Source organism: Lissotriton vulgaris, chromosome 9 (assembly GCF_964263255.1).
Source record: "Lissotriton vulgaris chromosome 9, aLisVul1.2, whole genome shotgun sequence".
In the NCBI taxonomy this organism is placed as follows: Eukaryota; Metazoa; Chordata; class Amphibia; order Caudata; family Salamandridae; genus Lissotriton; species Lissotriton vulgaris.
In genome coordinates this window covers 148,153,649-148,170,801 of record NC_141697.1, presented here as the reverse complement: position 1 = coordinate 148,170,801, position 17,153 = coordinate 148,153,649, and the positions used below count along the sequence as shown (strand labels likewise).

At 45.5% G+C, this 17,153-nt stretch overlaps 1 protein-coding gene across 1 annotated transcript in view; it reads right to left on the bottom strand.

The window, feature by feature from the left end:
* The window catches only part of RPAP1 (RNA polymerase II associated protein 1), a 296,667-nt gene that overhangs the window by 108,554 nt on the left and 170,960 nt on the right, over window positions 1-17,153 (bottom strand). Inside the window, exon 15 of the mRNA XM_086937236.1 lies at window positions 9,657-9,814. Coding sequence (XP_086793362.1) covers window positions 9,657-9,814 — 158 coding nt within the window. The remainder of the gene's footprint in view (window positions 1-9,656; window positions 9,815-17,153) is intronic.

Below are 17,153 nucleotides of genomic sequence, written 5' to 3'. Positions count from 1 at the left end.
TGCGACTACTGCCAAGCACTTTGTGAAAACCCTGGATGCGGTGTTACTCCGAATAGGAGGACCGTGAATTGATAATGCTGGCCTTCTACCACAAACCTGAGGTATTTGCGATGAGCAGGGTGTATGGGAATATGGAAATAGGCATCCTTTAAGTCCAGAATGGATAGAAAGTCGCCTTGTTGAAGTAGTGGGAGCACTTGCTGGAGTGTGACCATGTGAATGTGGTCCGACTGAATGTATAGATTTAGTTCTCAGAGGTCTAGTATAGGCATGAGAGAACCGCCTTTTTGGGGAATTGAGAAGTACATGGAATATACCCCGGTCTCTTGGTATTGTAAGGGGACTGGATCTATAGCATGTTTTTCCAACAGAGAGAGAACTTCCTGCCTGAGGGGGGATATGTTCTTGTGACATTGTATGTGATCTTGGAGGCATATTTGGGGGAATGCCTGTAACCCCTATTTGTAGATGACTGCAAAGCCCCCATGGACTTTGCGACCTCATTATCTTTTTTCATTTTCTCCAGCGAGGTCTCAACTGCTGGGCCAAAGAGCTGTTCCTTATCAACTGGTTGCTTGAGAATGGAGGTTTGCACCTCAGGCTTGAATCCTGAGATTCTCAACCAAACATGCCTGCCTAGTAGTACACTAGTGTTTACTGCACGAGCTGCAGTGCCTGCTGCGTCTAGGGCACATCTGATGGAAGTATTGGTAATGAGTTTGCCTTCCTGGATAAGATCATTAGCCCTAGCCTTATGCTCGTCAGGGAGAAATTGCATGAGCTTTTCTAGCTCATCGTAATGAGCCTTATCATATCGGGCCAACAACGCTTGAGTATTAGCAATGCACCAATGACTGACTTCTTGGGAAGCCACTCTTTTGCCTGAGGCATCAATTAGCTTGGACTCCTTATCAGAAGGAAGGGCCTGACCAGTGGTTTGTGAGTTAGCTCTTTTGCAAGCGTTGAAAACTACAAGAGAGTCAAAGGGTAACTGACCTTTGATGTAAGTGGGGTCAATAGGTGCAGGTTTATACTTTTTCTCCACTCTAGGTGTAATTATCCTTGCCCTCACAGGATCTTTGAATATTTCATCTTCATGTGTTAACAACCCTTTAAGCATTGGCAGTGTACGAGTGGCTTTTTGAGTGGAACTGATGGTCTCAAATAGGAAGTCCTCTTCTAATGGCTCCTTATGCAGCTCCACCCGTGATATTGAGCAGCCCTGTTAAGTACCTCAATATATCCAATGTTATCGTCAGGAGGGGAGGGTCTGGACGGATATAGATCAGGGTCATTATCCATGTTTGGGTCAGGATGGCCAAATAATATTGAAATTTACACATTTTGTAAAGTTTCACACATAGAGACAATCCGCCTTCACAAAACTCCTTTGTAATGATAGAAAGGAAGGGTTGGACAGACAAGCCCCATAGGCTGCCATTATGTGTCTTGAAAAGGGATACCGTGCCTTTAAGGAACCCTCCAGAGACCCTTGGTATCCCACGATGCACAGCCAAAAGCAAGTTACTTTCAGTTCTTTTTTTTAAAGTGTATAAAGTCAGGCCTGTAGCATTCAGTATCTCACTGTTTTATCCACCGGGGAGGAGGGAGGGTCGCTAAGGACTATAACAGAGATACCCCTACTACAGAACTGGAGTTACAGGTAAGAAACTACTCCTTCTGTAGTAGGGGATCTCTGTGTATAGTCATAATGTTGTGAATGGAATGGCAAGGCCATCCCAACAAACCAAGCCAGCAGTGGAAGAAACAAACAAACAAAGCCACTACTGTGCAAACAGATTTCTCAACGAAGCCTGCCCAACCTGAGCATCTGCTCTGGCATCAGAGTCCAGGCAATAGTGCTCAGCAAAGGTATGGACCGACTTCCATGTGGCAGCCCTACAGATGTCTGCAATGGGAACATTACAAAGCAAAGCAGTTGTAGCCGCTTTGCCCCTGGTGGAGTGAGCCTTAGGCTTACCCCCTAACATCTTGTTAGCCTTCTGGTAACAGAGCTGGATACAGGACACAATCCACCTAGAGATGGACTGCTTAGAGGTAGCAAGACCAGTCCTGACCGATCCATAATTTACAAACAACTGATCTGACCTACAAATATCCTTGGTCTTATCCAAGTAGAATTTCAACACCCTTCTTACATCCAGGGAATGAAGAGACCTCTCCGCCGGAGAGGAGGGATGTTGAAAAAACGTTGGTAATGTTATCGTATGATTGACATGAAAATCAGAGATCACTTTAGGGAGGAACTTCGGGTGAGTCCTCATAACAACCTTAGATGCATGAAATACAGAATAAGGCTCTTGACAACACAGGGCTTGAATGTCACTCACCCTGCGAGCCGATGTGATAGCCACAAGGAAGGCTGCCTTCCAGGATAAATGCTGCAGAGAAGCCTTATGAATAGGCTCAAAAGGCTCCTTCATCAATCTGGACAGCACCACATTAAGCTCCCACGGTGGCGAGGGTCGCCTAACGGGGGGGAAACACCTTCCTTAAACCTTCCAGAAAATCTTTGATAACAGGGATTTGGAAAAAGGAAGTTTATGAAGGGTTCTTTCTATACGCAGTCAAAGCTGCGAGGTGAACCTTAATAGAATGAAAATTAAGGCGCGATTGTGCCAAATGCAGCAAGTACAGAAGGATGACATCCTCCTTGCAGGATGTGGGATAAGCATTCTTGGACGTGCACCAGATGCAGAACCTCTTCCACTTGTGAGCATAGGATGTCCTTGTAGAGGGTCTCTTTGCCTCCTTTAATATGTCCATGCAGTTTTGTGGAAGATTTAAATGTCCATACTGCACTAGCTCAGGAGCCATGCTTCCAAACTCAACGACGAGAGGTTGGGGTGCACCATCTGCCCCCTGAACTTCGTGAGAAAGTCCGGCCGGCATGGAAGCCGAAGATGTGGCAGGAGAGACCGGTAGAGAAGGTCGGTGAACCACCACTGCCGGGGCCATTCCGCAGCAATGAGAATCATCCTGGCCTTGGATTGGGACAGCTTGATCAGCACTGTTGGGATCAGGGGAATGGGTGGAAAAGCGTAGAGAAAGCTGTTCGACCAGTTGATCCACAGTGCATTCCCCAGCATCCCTGGTTGGTAAAACCTGGAGGCAAAGTCTTGGCATTTTCTGTTTTCTGTAGTGGCAAGCAGGTCGATGTCCGGAGTGCCCCACCTTGTGCCCCACCTTGTCAAGATGTGGGTCTTAAAAGACCTCGTCGTTTAAGACCCACTCGTGGTTCTCCTGAACGAGCCTGCTGAGTGCATCTGCCTGAGCATTCTGCACACGTGGCAGATGGGTTGCCGTTATCGTCCGTCCTCTGGCCAACAGCCAGCTCCAAATTGCCTGCGCTTCCTGAGACAGTGTGCGCAATTTCGAGCCCCCTGCTTGTTGAAGTAATACATCGATGTTGTGTTGTCCGTCTGCACAAGCAGGGAGCTGGTCCGGAAGGACAGTTGGAAGGCTTTCAGTGCCAGATGAACTGCTCTGAGTTCCGGAAAGTTTATGTGATACTTGGACTCTGTTGGAGACCAAGTGCACTGTATCTGAAGATGGTCAGAGTGCGATCCCCAGCCCTGGAGAGACGCATCTGTCACTATGGTTTGAGTCGGGATCTCGTTGTGGAAGGGAGCCCCTTTGAGGAGATTCACTGGTGAACACCACCACTTCAGAGACTGCAGAGCGTGTTGAGACAGACGAATCCTGTCTTCCCAGCTCCCTCGTTTCTGATCCCATTGATCCTCTAGACATTCTTGCAGCAGTCTCATGTGGAGAGGTGCATGGGGGGTGAGAAAGATACACAAGGCCATCGACCCCAGGAGAGAGGACACTGTTCTCAACATCGTTGAAGGAACGGACATGAGGGTCTGGGCTTTTCAAAGGATCGATAAGCGTCGCTCCTCCGAAGGACACACGCTTGCCTTGAGAGTATTGATGGAGTCTCCCAAGTACTGCAGACACTGAACAGGAGTCGGAACAGACTTGGACATGTTGATGTGCAGACCTAGGTGGTTCACAGAATAGCCATTCTGTTGAAGTGCAGTTGCGCCTCCGGAACATGGATGCTTTGATTAGCCAGTCGTCCAGGTACGGATAAACAAACACCTTGTTCTTTCTCAGGTGCGCTGCAAACATGGCCATGCACTTGGAAAAGGTCCTGGGTGCAGACTTCAGGCCGAAAGGAAGTACTGTGTACTGATAGTGGTTGTTGCAGACTAGGAACCGCAGAAACTTCCGATGCTTCAGAGCAATAGGGACATGGAAGTACGCGTCCTGCAGATCTATGGCGCACAGCCAATCCCCTCGCTGCAACGGAGGATAAATCTGATGCAGGGATAGCATGCAAACATTTTCTCTGAGTATCTACTTGTTTGCTTATCACAAATCCAGAATGGGTCTGAACTCGTTTCTGTCCTTCTTTCGATCCAGAAAGAACCTGGAGTATAGACCCTTTCTTTTTTGAGATAGAGGAACAGCCTCTATCGCCCTTTTTCTTAGCAGAGTATCGGCCTTCTTTTGGAGTTTGCGTACCAGATATTGTGAGTGAACCGGCGGAATTGCTGGAGGAGGGCCGACAAAGCATGGACTGTATCCATTGCAAACAATATTCAGTACCCACTGGTCCGGAGTTATTTTTCTCCACTCTGCCAAGTAGTTCTGAATGCTTCCCCCCATCAGAGTGGGTAACAGATGAGGAGTAAGTAATCCTTCAGGGCTTAGACCCAGCCGGGCCCTTGCTCCTGGAGGCAGACGGCTGGTTTCCTCTGCCTCTTTGACGCCTCTGAAAGGGCTGCCGCTGAAACTGTTGTTGTTGTTGATGTTGCCGCTGCTGATGCTGCTGCTGCTGCCCAGACTGACGACCCTGCCTTCTTTGAAAACGCTGATTAGAATAGCGTCGTTGATAGGGGCGGAAAGTCTTCCTTTGCTCTTTTGGCTTTTCAAGGCCAATAGCCTCGAGAGTCTCGACCTCCGCCTTCATGCGAGCCATCTCCTCATCGGCGTGGGCCCCAAAGAGCGTAGAACCCGAGAAGGGAAGGTTGGCAATCCAGTGCTGTGCCTCCGGTTTCAGGGAGGTAAGCCGCAACCAGGAGTGGCGTCTCAGATTCACCCCATGACAGTAACCATGGGCTGCCAGGAGAGAGGTGTCCGCAGCAGCGCTGATGATTTGATTGGACACCATCATACCTTCATTCAGGACTTCTTGGAAATCCTCATGTCTGTCACTTGGGAGGAGTTCAATGAACTTCTGGAGAGACTCCCATAATGAATGATCATATAGGCACAGAAGCGCGGTCGAGCTTGCCGCTTTCATGGAAGTGGCTGCTGTACTGCAGACCTTCCTCCCTGCAGAATCCATCTTGCGGCTTTCTTTGTCCGGGTGGACCGTGGACGAAGAAGCTATAGAGTTTTGTTTCTTGGGCGCCACCACGATGACCAAATCTGGTGTAGGATCCGTACTCAGGAATGCCTGATCCGACTCTGGAGGTATGTACTTTTTCTGAAGCCTCGATGGAGCAGACTTCACCGAGGTAGGCGTGAAGAAGAGCTCCGTTGCCGGTTCCTCCAAACCGGGCACTAACGGAAGCAACGAACAAAAGAGGTGCTTCCGCTGCAATGTCTCAAAGATGACAGAGGTAGAAGGAGTAGCACAACCAGTGCGATCAACAGTTTTGCCGCCCCTCTCAACAGCACGTCCTGAAACGTGGCGATGTCATCCACTGGCGAAACTCTTGTAGGTGGAGAGTCCGACAGTGTAGGTGAATACCTCCTGCCACTAGAAGAGTCCATGTCCCTTGTATACCTGGACTGTGACCTCTCTCTAGGACGACGATGTCTTGACCTCGTAGATGATCTGGGCCGACTGCGAGAGGAGTGTCTCGGTCGGGAGCGAGATCTCGGTTTCCTTGGCACAGCCGGAACCAACGGTTGAGGCTGAGTAGGCAGTGGAACCTGAACCGGAGCCCTCGGTGGAGGTGGAGGCGGTGGTGGAGGCGGAGGCAGTGGAGGAGGGGGAGGTGGAGGCAGTGGTTAAGGAGGAGGAGGAGGCGGAATTGGCGTCACGGGCCGCGACGGCGACCTGCGAGGAACCTCAGCTAATCCCGGCGACCTAGATGGTGAGTAGGTCCTGGAATAGTCGGAATCCGAGGTCCGAATTACTCTCATCGAAGAGGATGCTCTGGAGGCAGAATCCCCCGATGAAGATCGCCAATGTCGCCTTGACTGGGGACTGTCCGAAGTGGAAATGCTAATCACAGAGGGCGAGCGACTACTTGATGATCTTGACGCCTATCTTCTCTTCGGCGTCGACGGTCACCGCAACGTTGTCTTCCTCCGTGACGTCGATCTTCTCCTTGACGTCGGTCTTCTCCTCGACGCCGATATTCTCCTCGACGCCGATATTCTCCTCGACGCCGATATTCTCCTCGACGCCGATATTCTCCTCGACGCCGATATTCTCCTCGACGCCGATATTCTCCTCGACGCCGATATTCTCCTCGACGCCGATATTCTCCTCGACGCCAATATTCTCCTCGACGCCGATATTCTCCTCGACGCCGATATTCTCCTCGACGCCGATATTCTCTTTGAAGCCGATATTCTCCTCGACGTCGATATTCTCCTCGACGTCGATATTCTCCTCAACGTCTATATTCTCCTCAACGTCTATATTCTCCTCGACGTCTATATTCTCCTCGACGTCTATATTCTCTTCGACGTTGATGTTCTCCTCGACGTCGATATTCTCCTCGACGTCGATATTCTCTTCGACGTTGATGTTCTCCTCGACGTCGATCTTCTCCTCGACGTCAATTTTCTCCTCGACGTCCACCTGCGCGGCGACGTTGACGGCGAAGACGCCTCAACGGCGAGCGCCGATCTCTTCGAGGTCTCGATGTCGTTCCCCTCGACGCAGAGTGTTGACGTCGCTTCGACCCAGAGCCCTGGGTCGACGGGGAGCATATCGTCGTCATACCTTTCGACGTCGAAGCCATCGACTTCGACCGGGACCGGTGCCGTTTCTGGCCGTTCTTGTGACTGGGGAGCCCCCAAACTCCTGAAACACAGGCAGAGGATGAAGAAAGAGTCCCTCTATGCCCAGAGGTCCCACCTACATCCAGATGTCTTCTCTGCTCCAGGCCTTGAAGATGGATCTTCTCCCTATCACGTAGGGTCCTCCTGGAGAAAGATTGACAAATATCACAGGAATCAGGAACATATGATGACGGAAGACAGAGTATGCATACTTTGTGAGGGTCTAACTTGGCCTTCGTACCACACTCAGGGCACTAAAGCTGGCATTTTGACAATAAAGAGGTGGTCTAGCAGCTCAAAAAAGGTAGCAAATGGAAGAGAAAGGCCCCAGACGTCGAGTGAAACACTAATTAGAGCAAAAAAGCTCCAACAATTGAAGTAATATCAATAAAGGTAGAGCTCAATGCTCCAGGGTCCTGCTAGCAGGAGCCGGAAAAAAGAACTGAAAGTAACTTGGCTTTGGCTGTGCATCATGGGATACCGAGGGTCTCTGGATGGTTCCTTAAAGGCAGGGTATCCCTTTTCAAGACACTTAATGACAGCCTATGGGGCTTGTCTGTCCAACCCTTCCTCTCTATCATGACAAAAGAGTTTTGTGAAGGGGGAGTTTCTCTATGTGTGAAACTTAACAAAATGTGTAAATTTCAATATTATTTGGCCATCCTTTTTCACTTGAGGATGAAGTGCTGGCCAGGGTAGCCTTGTTAATGTTAGGCTGCATTATTTGTCCTTGATTTTCTCTTAAGTGTCTATGCAGGAATGCAGAAGAGGACAACTTAAGAGACTATTTCCACGCACATGGGGGGGGACTATTCACAAGATTATGACTATACACATAGATCCCCTACTACAGAATACTGTGTTGTGGAGTCGCATAGAAAGAGTGGAGTGGCATAGAGTGGAGGGGCATAGAGTGGTGCATAGAGTGGTGCAGTGTAGAACAGTGAAGTGTATGGTGGGGTGGAGTAGAGTGGCGTTAAGTGGCATAGAGTAGAGTGGCCGAGAGTGGAGTGGAATTGAGTAGAGTGGAGTTGCATAGAGTGGCACCATGTGGAGTCAAGCGGACTAGAGTTGAGTGGTATAGAAAGGAGTGGAATAGAGTGGTGTGGAGTAGCCTAAAGTGCCATAGAGGGGCATTGTGCGGAGTAGAGTGGCATGGAGTAGCATAGAGGACAGTGACAGAGTGGCGTAGAGTAGCATTGAACAGGGTAGAGTGAAGTAGAGTAGCATGGAGTAGAATGGTGTGTAATGGCGTAAAGTGTAGTGGCATGGAGGGGCACAGAGGGCAGTGGCATTGAGAGGCGAAGGGTTGAGTAGAGTAGAGTGGCGTGGAGTTGCACATGGTGGGGTAGAGTGGCTTTGGAGTAGAGCGGTGTGGCGTACAGTGGAGCAGCACAGAGTGGAGTAGCGTAGAGGAGTGGTGCAGAGAAAAGTGGCATAGAGTAGAACAATTGTGGGTGTAAGCAACTAAAGTGCCAATAGAAATGGCCGTTAAGGTGAAAGCAACATAAATAAGAAGCTGTATGCTGGCGTCAAAAGTATGAAAGCACATTGCACGTCCTTGGTCAAAGCTCCAGGGAGGAGCTAACACAAAAAAGTAAGGAAAGCCTACAGGAGCTAAGCAATCAGAAGCTTGGAAATGAGAGTGACAATGAAAACAACTATTGGTATGATGTGGGCATGTTGTAAGCTCACTAAATTGTAAACAATACGTGTAGCCTACACGCCGCATGTGTAAGCGAGACCTAATAAAGGAAGGTAGCACAGTACATATCTGAACACAAATTTTAATTTGTTTGGCCTACTAAATTTAAAGTTGGATTTTCCTGGAAATGAATTGTTCTGTAAAATCTAATTATCAACCCAAATGGGTTTCACAATCACCTCTTCTTGTTCCTAATGCTTCTCCCTCAATTCCAATATCTGAGTTTAAAGATGCAAAAGAGGAGCAAAAGTATCCTACAAACCCTCTGGCGTATAGATAAGAAAGATTATAGCACACTTGTTCATAAGCATACTAATGTTTGGACCACTGGATGCAGAGACTGGTCTGGGAAAATATTGAGAATGTCAAAATAAAGTGAGGAAATAGCCTTTCTGGTGACTGTCCTCAAACAATGCAAAGAACATTTTTGCCCACATCCAAACTCTTATGAATTACAAAAAATAAAGGAAGAGGTCGCCCTCTGCTAGGCATATTAATAACAGCTGTTTCATTACATATGCTCCGAATCATCCCTTTTGTTTATATACAATGGAAACTACTTGGGTTCCCTGGTCACAAAAAGGACAAGTAACCAAAGTTACAGCCCTTTTCGTGGTTTTCACTCAAATAAAATTAAAATAGAGGATAAAGTAGAAAACCTTGCTGTTCAGTGGCTTTGTTTTCTAGAGCTAATAATACAGCACAAAAAACACAAACTTGCATATATACACAAAAACTAGCCATTTCAAAAGCCTACAATAAAATTATATGAAGTGTTTCATTGTCTAACATAACACAGAAATGGTTTTACAACCAAGCTCAAGGAGTTTTCAGTGACAACACTAGTGAAGAACAAATATCCTTTCACTTATGCTTGCCCATACAGCATCAGATCTACCTGTAGAGATCACAGGACTGGCCATACCCAGCGGCCACAGCCCACAACCGGAAAGCCTCTGTGCTCAGCTTCAAAGCTTCCTTTTGTTCCAGTGGGAGGTCCTGGGGATCTTCAGCTACAAACCTGCTTAGCCGTTCCTTCATCTCAAATTTATTTAGCTGTTTTAACAAAAGAAAGAATGCAGTGAAACTTTTAGAATGATATTGAAAAACATGTAAATACTCTCCAAGGTCTAGACTTTTGGTCTTTTAATAATTTCACTTTATTTCTTTAAATATCTTTTCATTGCTTTCCAGTGCAATATAACTAAGAAGAAACACAATTGTAAACATTAGTTGGTGAAAGCAGCACCTCTGGCCCAATTAATTCAATTGCACTTTCACTATCTTAATGTATAGGTCTAGGTAAGTTGTTAAGAATGTGTCAGCACAATCTCTATGCTCTACAGATCATCTGTGCTTAACAAAATTGCAGGACATGTCTTTTGCTCCATTACTAAACCAAATATAACTTTCTCAATGCCCCTTTGAATCAGATGGATGGTTTCAAAAAGACAGTGATAGTTTGTGCTCAAAGTCGAGAGGCAAACATTCCTCTTTTCACCTACATATGCTTTTGTCGTGGTCTACTGGTTGTGCATGTGACCCACATCCATACGAGATATAAGTCACTGATGTAGGTGAGGAGGAGAGATCGGTTTGCAAAGCGTAAAATGTATGTAGAAAAATGTAGAATGACAGCAAACATTGATCAACCGTCTTTTTTGCAGCTGTTTTTCTCACATGTGTGAAACATTATGGAGCAATTACAAAACAGTAAAATCACAGACTGGAGAACATAATCAAAAATACAGCATTCGTACTCAAACAGAAGCCGCTGCGGCTTAATAGGAGCTGTATTAGAGTGACCCTGTTGCTATGCATCCTGAACCAATGTCCCAATTGAGTATGATGAGCCGGACAGTCCTGCTAAGGCAGAATAAGTCTATGAGAAGTAAATGAAGAGAACCTCCTGTTCTTTGTAGGGAAGAACAAGAAACCGTGGAAAGGTTCGGTGTAGAAGAATAACAGGGAAGGGGGTAGGTAGCACAAGCTGGATCATCAGGTTCATGTTCAGACAATGGGACTGAGATGAGGACAGGAGTGCGTGAGGAGGTCAAGCTGGGGGTGGGGTGTCATCGGGTACTTCATTTTTCGCATTGTTACCCATGGAATGGAGAGGAAGAAAAGGGGTTAGTGAGAGAGTGTCCCATACAAACAGGGGTAGACCTCTGGGGTGGGGGTGGATCATTGTCAGATATCCATTAATGTCCATTGAGTCTCCAGGAGATGAACAGCATGGAGGCTATATGTTCTGGGAAGGAAAGGGGGGGTTTCTCTGCAGGTATGTCCAAGAACTGTGTGAGCATGGCGTCCCAGTATATTCTTTCTTCTTGTATATTTCTCAGAACAAAGTACTCTTGGAAGGAAATCTATAATTATCCTTATGCCATTTACTGTTGGCACCAAGGGCAACACTTTTCGGTTGGTCTGTCTGTCATCTGTGGTCTGTGAGCTCCAAGAGAGGACTGGATACAAACCCTCCTTGTAAAATGGGATTATACAGAGAGTGAACCAAAGCAACTCAAGTTTACTCTAGGAAAAATGCTAACTTGAGCCTCTTTTACTTACTCTGCGGGGGTGTATGCCAAGGTCTGCATACTCACTGAAAAGGCAGGTATCTGAAAATTGTGAAATTATGTTTTTATAGTATATCTTTTCACATCTTAGTATATATTGTTTATGTACTTGCCTTCCCCTCCTCCACACAACCTTCTTCATCTTAGGCCTGGACAGCTCAGGTGTTTGATGTGCCGATCATACATTGCCAAATGTTAATGTCCACAGTTTTACAGTTGCATGGCTCGACACCTTATTTACATTACATTTCATGACCAGTTTTCTAACACTATTCTGGCAACATCCATTTGTTTGATCGAAGTTCACAACTATATGTAAGCAAATCCCAAACAATTGCAAAGTATTGAATGACAACGATTGCTGTCTAATAGCTGGCTAATAGTCGTACTGTCTATAAAATGGTGTTTGATTGAGGAAGAGAGCGCTCAAAGAGCACGCTTAGAATGATCTTTATGGAGGCCTTACTTATGATGAACAGCAGTAAATTTTGGGAGGTAGTTAATCTCCCTTTTTTTTAGGACAATGGGGGTCATACCATCTCCACGAGATATGTCTGTCAACCACCCACCAATGTAATTTAACCTTGAATATGAATGAGGTAACATAAGCTATAGTTTATACCGGTCCTAAGGCCTCCGGTACCGATGGGATTCCCGCTGATCTGTTTAAAATGTTACCTGAACTCTATGCCCCGATTTTAACACATATGTTTAATCTTGGAGAGAGGAGTAGGCCTAACAGCTAGGGCGCTCGACCTCGAATCTGGGGAACCGGGTTCGAGTCTCAACAATGACGCTGAACATCCTGTGATTCTGGGCAAATCGCTTAATCTCCTCGTGCCTAAAAAAATGAATGTGTCCTCATGTAACGCTACTGGTGCTATGTTAAGCGCTCTGATACCTTCGGGTCAAGTGTGCGTTATATAAAACTCTGTAAAAAAAAAAACAATCTGGCAGTACGTACTTCCGTCCTCGTGGTTTCGGTCTATTATTATCCCTGTACCTACTTGGTAGTCAAGGGTCGAGGGATGGAAAGGATAATTCTGGATAAGGTTATGTCATAGGTAGAGAACAGTTCTATTCTTTCACATCTCCAGTTTGGGTTTCGTCCGGTTTTGGGCACTGTTCATCGCATTTATGGATCTGTCCTCTGCCTCTGACACAGTGACGAGATCTAAGTTGTGGCCCATCTTGTTAGACATTGGGTATGGACACAGATATTGTCCACTTTCTCAGTGAGTTGCACAGGGGCATGATGGCAGTCATTCAATACAGTTTGGACGGATCCTGCACCAGCTCTTTATGTCTGCAGAGTGGGGTGAGGCAGGGATGTATACTGGCCCCTTCATTTTAACCCTGTATGTGAATGATCTGGGGCCAGATTGCTAGAAAAGTAGGTGGACTGTCCAAGTGTAGGTACCCGTCAGATTCCTGCATTGTTATACACAGATACCGTTTTGCTGGTGAGAACTGCCCTGGGCCCTCAGACACTGTTGAGTTGCTTTGTTAAGCACATGAATAGTCTTGGTCTTTCAAGCAACTATGGTAAATCTCAAGTAATGGTTCTGGGTCTAGGAGGACAAAGTCAAGATCTTTCCATATTCAGGGCCATGAGTCACCTGGGTCCAGACCTACACTTACCTAGGAGTGGTGTTTGACGATCGATCCACGTGAGCCCCAGGGTAAAGATCTAAAATACTAGCCCTGTCCCACTCCATTGATGCGGTTTTATAAGTCTCCTCTAGAATTGGTAGTAACCATTGGGTGCACTGATTAATATTCTATCAGGCCAAATTGGTCTCAGTAGCCACAATTGGTAGTGATGTATGGAGATACATAGACCCAGGGGAGCTTCGAGTTGAGGAAAATGGGTTCTGCAGATGCCTTCTGTCCGTTCCAGCTTTGACGCCCGCGTTTTAGGGTTCATGAGGAGTTGGGCTCCCATGCTTATTGGACCTTATTGCTTTGCGTCCCCTCATCAGGGGGCTCACCATTTTGTCGAGATCTGAGAAGTTTTTTAACAGGGAGATACTTATGGAAAGTTTGCAGCATCAGGGTGGAGGTCAACTGAACTATTGATATATAAATTGGACCCCTTTGCAAAGCTGGGAAGAGCGGTCCTGTTTGATTCACCACATAATATTTTGAAAGCAGATATTTACTGGACCTAGAACAACTTCCTATTAAAGAGGAAGTAGAAAGAGAAGGTGTAGAACTAGAAAAGCTCACAGTGCGCGGGCCTGCCCAGATTCTAACAGGGTTTGCTGTGTTCAATTGTCCTCATTGGTTTCCCCTCACCAGATTCAGGTTCAACCCATTTCATGTGTTGCTGGCTCGTCTAAAGCCTAGCACTTGGCATATGAAGCCGAGGCCGAGCACATGATAATTTCTATACCCAGGCTCTTATGCACTATGTATTTTTTTGTGTTTTTATGACGATCCACGTATCACAAATGTATTACCACTATTGAAAAGTCCAAATTTTGTCCAGGTTAAGTGCGCTCGTTTATTTTCAGCTACTTCCGTATGTCCATACAACTAATTTTGTTGCTTGCTTCTTAGCCTCTTCCTGGAGGCTGCAGAAGGTGTCTAACATAGGACCTGACCTACACTATACACTATGCATTTTTATTCTTATCATGAGACCTTTTATGATAGTCTGGTATCCTGCTGGGGTAGTTGGATGTAATGCATTTTATCGTGATCTGCTGTTTTTTCCTATATGTTTTATATTGTTTTAATAAGCATATACCACTGTGGTTCTGAACAGTTTTTATGACAAATATTTGCAGATTCCGCACAATGTTTTTTTTGTTTTTAATTATGCATAGTTGAGGATAGACCTGTTAACCGGATCTTAATGTAATGTACCCAAGTGTTCTGGTCGTTCTGAGTCATCGTAATGAGGGGTCTCATCTAGTATGTTTCTCCCTGACCCTGTACTACGTGCATGGTTTATGTATGTACTTGCACAAATGAGCACAATATGTACAGTCCAGGAATGTAGTGGTGATCCAGCTAGCGATAGCACTCAGTTCTCTTATTGATCATTTTATGTATCTGAATGTTTTCGGTTTTATTGTCTGTCTATGTACCATTGTTACAATGCACTTTTATGGTCTATCTTTGACAGAATAAAGTTATTTTGATGTTGATGACATGCATATGTTAGCATGAATATGGTGAATAGTTCTTGCATACACAAAATACTTGTAAACAATAAAGTGCATAGCTATAGACTATACAAGTTGTAATTCACATATTTTCCTTACATTTATAGACAGGCCCTTTTGACAGAGGTGGACAAGCCAACAAATTAACAGGGAGAGCAAAGCCAGAGCAGAGCCAAGGGTCTGGATCGGCTTTAACAGTCAGTGCACGAAAATAACTGGTATCTAAAACATGGAATAAACATGTTGATAAAATAGTAGAGTCACTTTTATATCATAAAGGTATTTATTTTCCTTAACATGCAGAATTGTTTCACCTGAATACATAAGATTATTTTTGCACAGTGCATACCTTGAACCCTTGTATTGGGAGTTGCTGTCATATTTGATTGTGAATTAAAATGAGGCTTCATAAGATAAAATCACAAAAGTTGGTCAGCAAGGAAGCTAGGATTGGTCCAATATTTTCTTGTATCACATTATAGAATTCACCCACTAAATGGCTACTTCCTTCTCGCCCTTAAATACCAAAGGCTTATACTCTGTTTTCATTCTTAGTGCATCATGGTAGATTCTGGGTGACAAGCAGAAGTCACATCAAAGCTTTGCCTGTTTTGGGCTCAAGGAACCAAGTGGACCAGTCATAAGGCTCAGTTAAGCCCGGTAGGAAACACTGGCATTTTAACATGCACACATTTCTTAAGTTGACTTCTCTTTCAAACAATGACGTTTGACACACATTTGCTTGCGTGGCAGTGCAGGGGATTTTCTCCGAAACCATTTAGCTAAAAAAAAAAACACTTTGCAAGAACACTATCAGGACACCTTGAACATTCCGTACAAGGTCCAATACACATTTTGCAAATGTTGTTATTTTGTTCATGAGGTAACGTTGCTATCAAAGAGACAATAAACAATGTCAGCTCAGTTGAGACATCAACATGTAAGCATGGGTGCCATTGCTATAAATACACATGCACTTCCATGCTCAAGATAGGCGCACTCGGCTGCCACTTGCAAGGTCATTGCTCTGTTGGCGTTTCAGCTTAGCTGGTTCCTGTTGATCCCTCTGTGGGGATGGATGTCCAACCTATGATCAAGATGCGGACCTACATACATTGCCTTCAGGTAAAGGGGAGTTAAATTATCCTATGGGGGCTTCTTGGCAGAGCCCACACACCCTAAACAACTAGGTCAGGGAAGGCATAGTAGGAGTACACTATACTATGTACTTATATGCCAGCATATATACATTGTTTTAGCACAATTGTGGAATTGCTCATTCTCTTTACCGTCCTCATACTTCAAACACTTTTATATGCTTCTTTCTATTGATCACTGCAGCACATATATTTTATACACAAATCAAGATGGTTCAATAAATATTGCAAAAGCCTCTGTATGTCCTTCTTGTATATCTCTCTGAGTGACTGAGTGGAAAGGTGTAAGATCTGTTACCACGATTCATGGGAGGGATCCAGGTTGTCATGTTCTAAGGGTAGCAAACAAATGATGGACGGATTGCTGAATAAATAATACATTGACCCCCATTCAACAGATCTGATTTACATCCATCCTTCTTTTGCTCACCATGCCACCCCAGTTTAGCCCTGCCATATTCAAATCAGTCTTGACATTGTGCCTCATAGGAACAGTGCAGAACAAACTGCCAAGCCAGGTCCTCCATGGCCCGGAAACAAGCCCAACAAACATGCAGTTCCTATTGTAAAAATGGAAACCGTACTAAAGACCTCGAGCCCGAGCCAGGACTCTAGCTCAAGCCTGGCTTAAGCTTTAAGTGGGTCTCCCAACTCTATCTTTAGACTTGCACATCAGGATAGGAAGGGTGGAATCAGGCACGCACTAATAATAAGCATTAAAAATTAGACTAACAGAGAAGGTGGGCTGGAGTAAGACAGAATCAGACATGGGAGTAGGAGGCTGGCAAAAGCCCAGTTTGTGCAATGGTAGGAATAAGTGGATTTCAATTGTGAATCAATCTTAGTAGGAGCTTCACCATCCAACTGGGTATGAGAGTATGTATGTAGTGGCCTTTCCATCATAAGTTGTGCAAGGGTGACAGCTGTGCAGAGCAGGGTCCTTGCAACATAATGCAGCCTGGGTGTCTGGAGGGAGTATCTGCTCCATGAAGAGTTGTGTACAAAGTAAAGGCTGTCCATAGTAGAGGCTTGCCCAACTAATGGGACTTGGATGTCTGGAGAGAGTATGCTCTCTGTGAAGAGCTGTGCACAGGGCAAAGGCTGACCATAGTAAGGACCTTCCCACCTAATTAGGCTTGGGTGTGCGGAGGGAGTGGGATCTCCTTAAAGAGAAGGCTGTACATATGTACGAGTATGAACACCTACTGAAGCTTGGGTATCTTAAACAAGTGGGCTCTTCATGACAAGTTTCGCAAATGGGGAAGACTGCGTATAGTATAAGTTTTGTCACCCACTGGGGTGTCTGGATGTAGCAGACGGTCCTTGAAAAGTTGTGCACCTGGCGAAGGAGGAGCATACAAATTTTATAAAAGCACTTATGCTGATGTAAATTTTGCCTTACATGCTTCTGGGCTATTTAGTACTTAATACATTTTTCAAATACGGTACCAATTTGTAGAGTAAATTGAACAGCAGTATGGCAGATGAG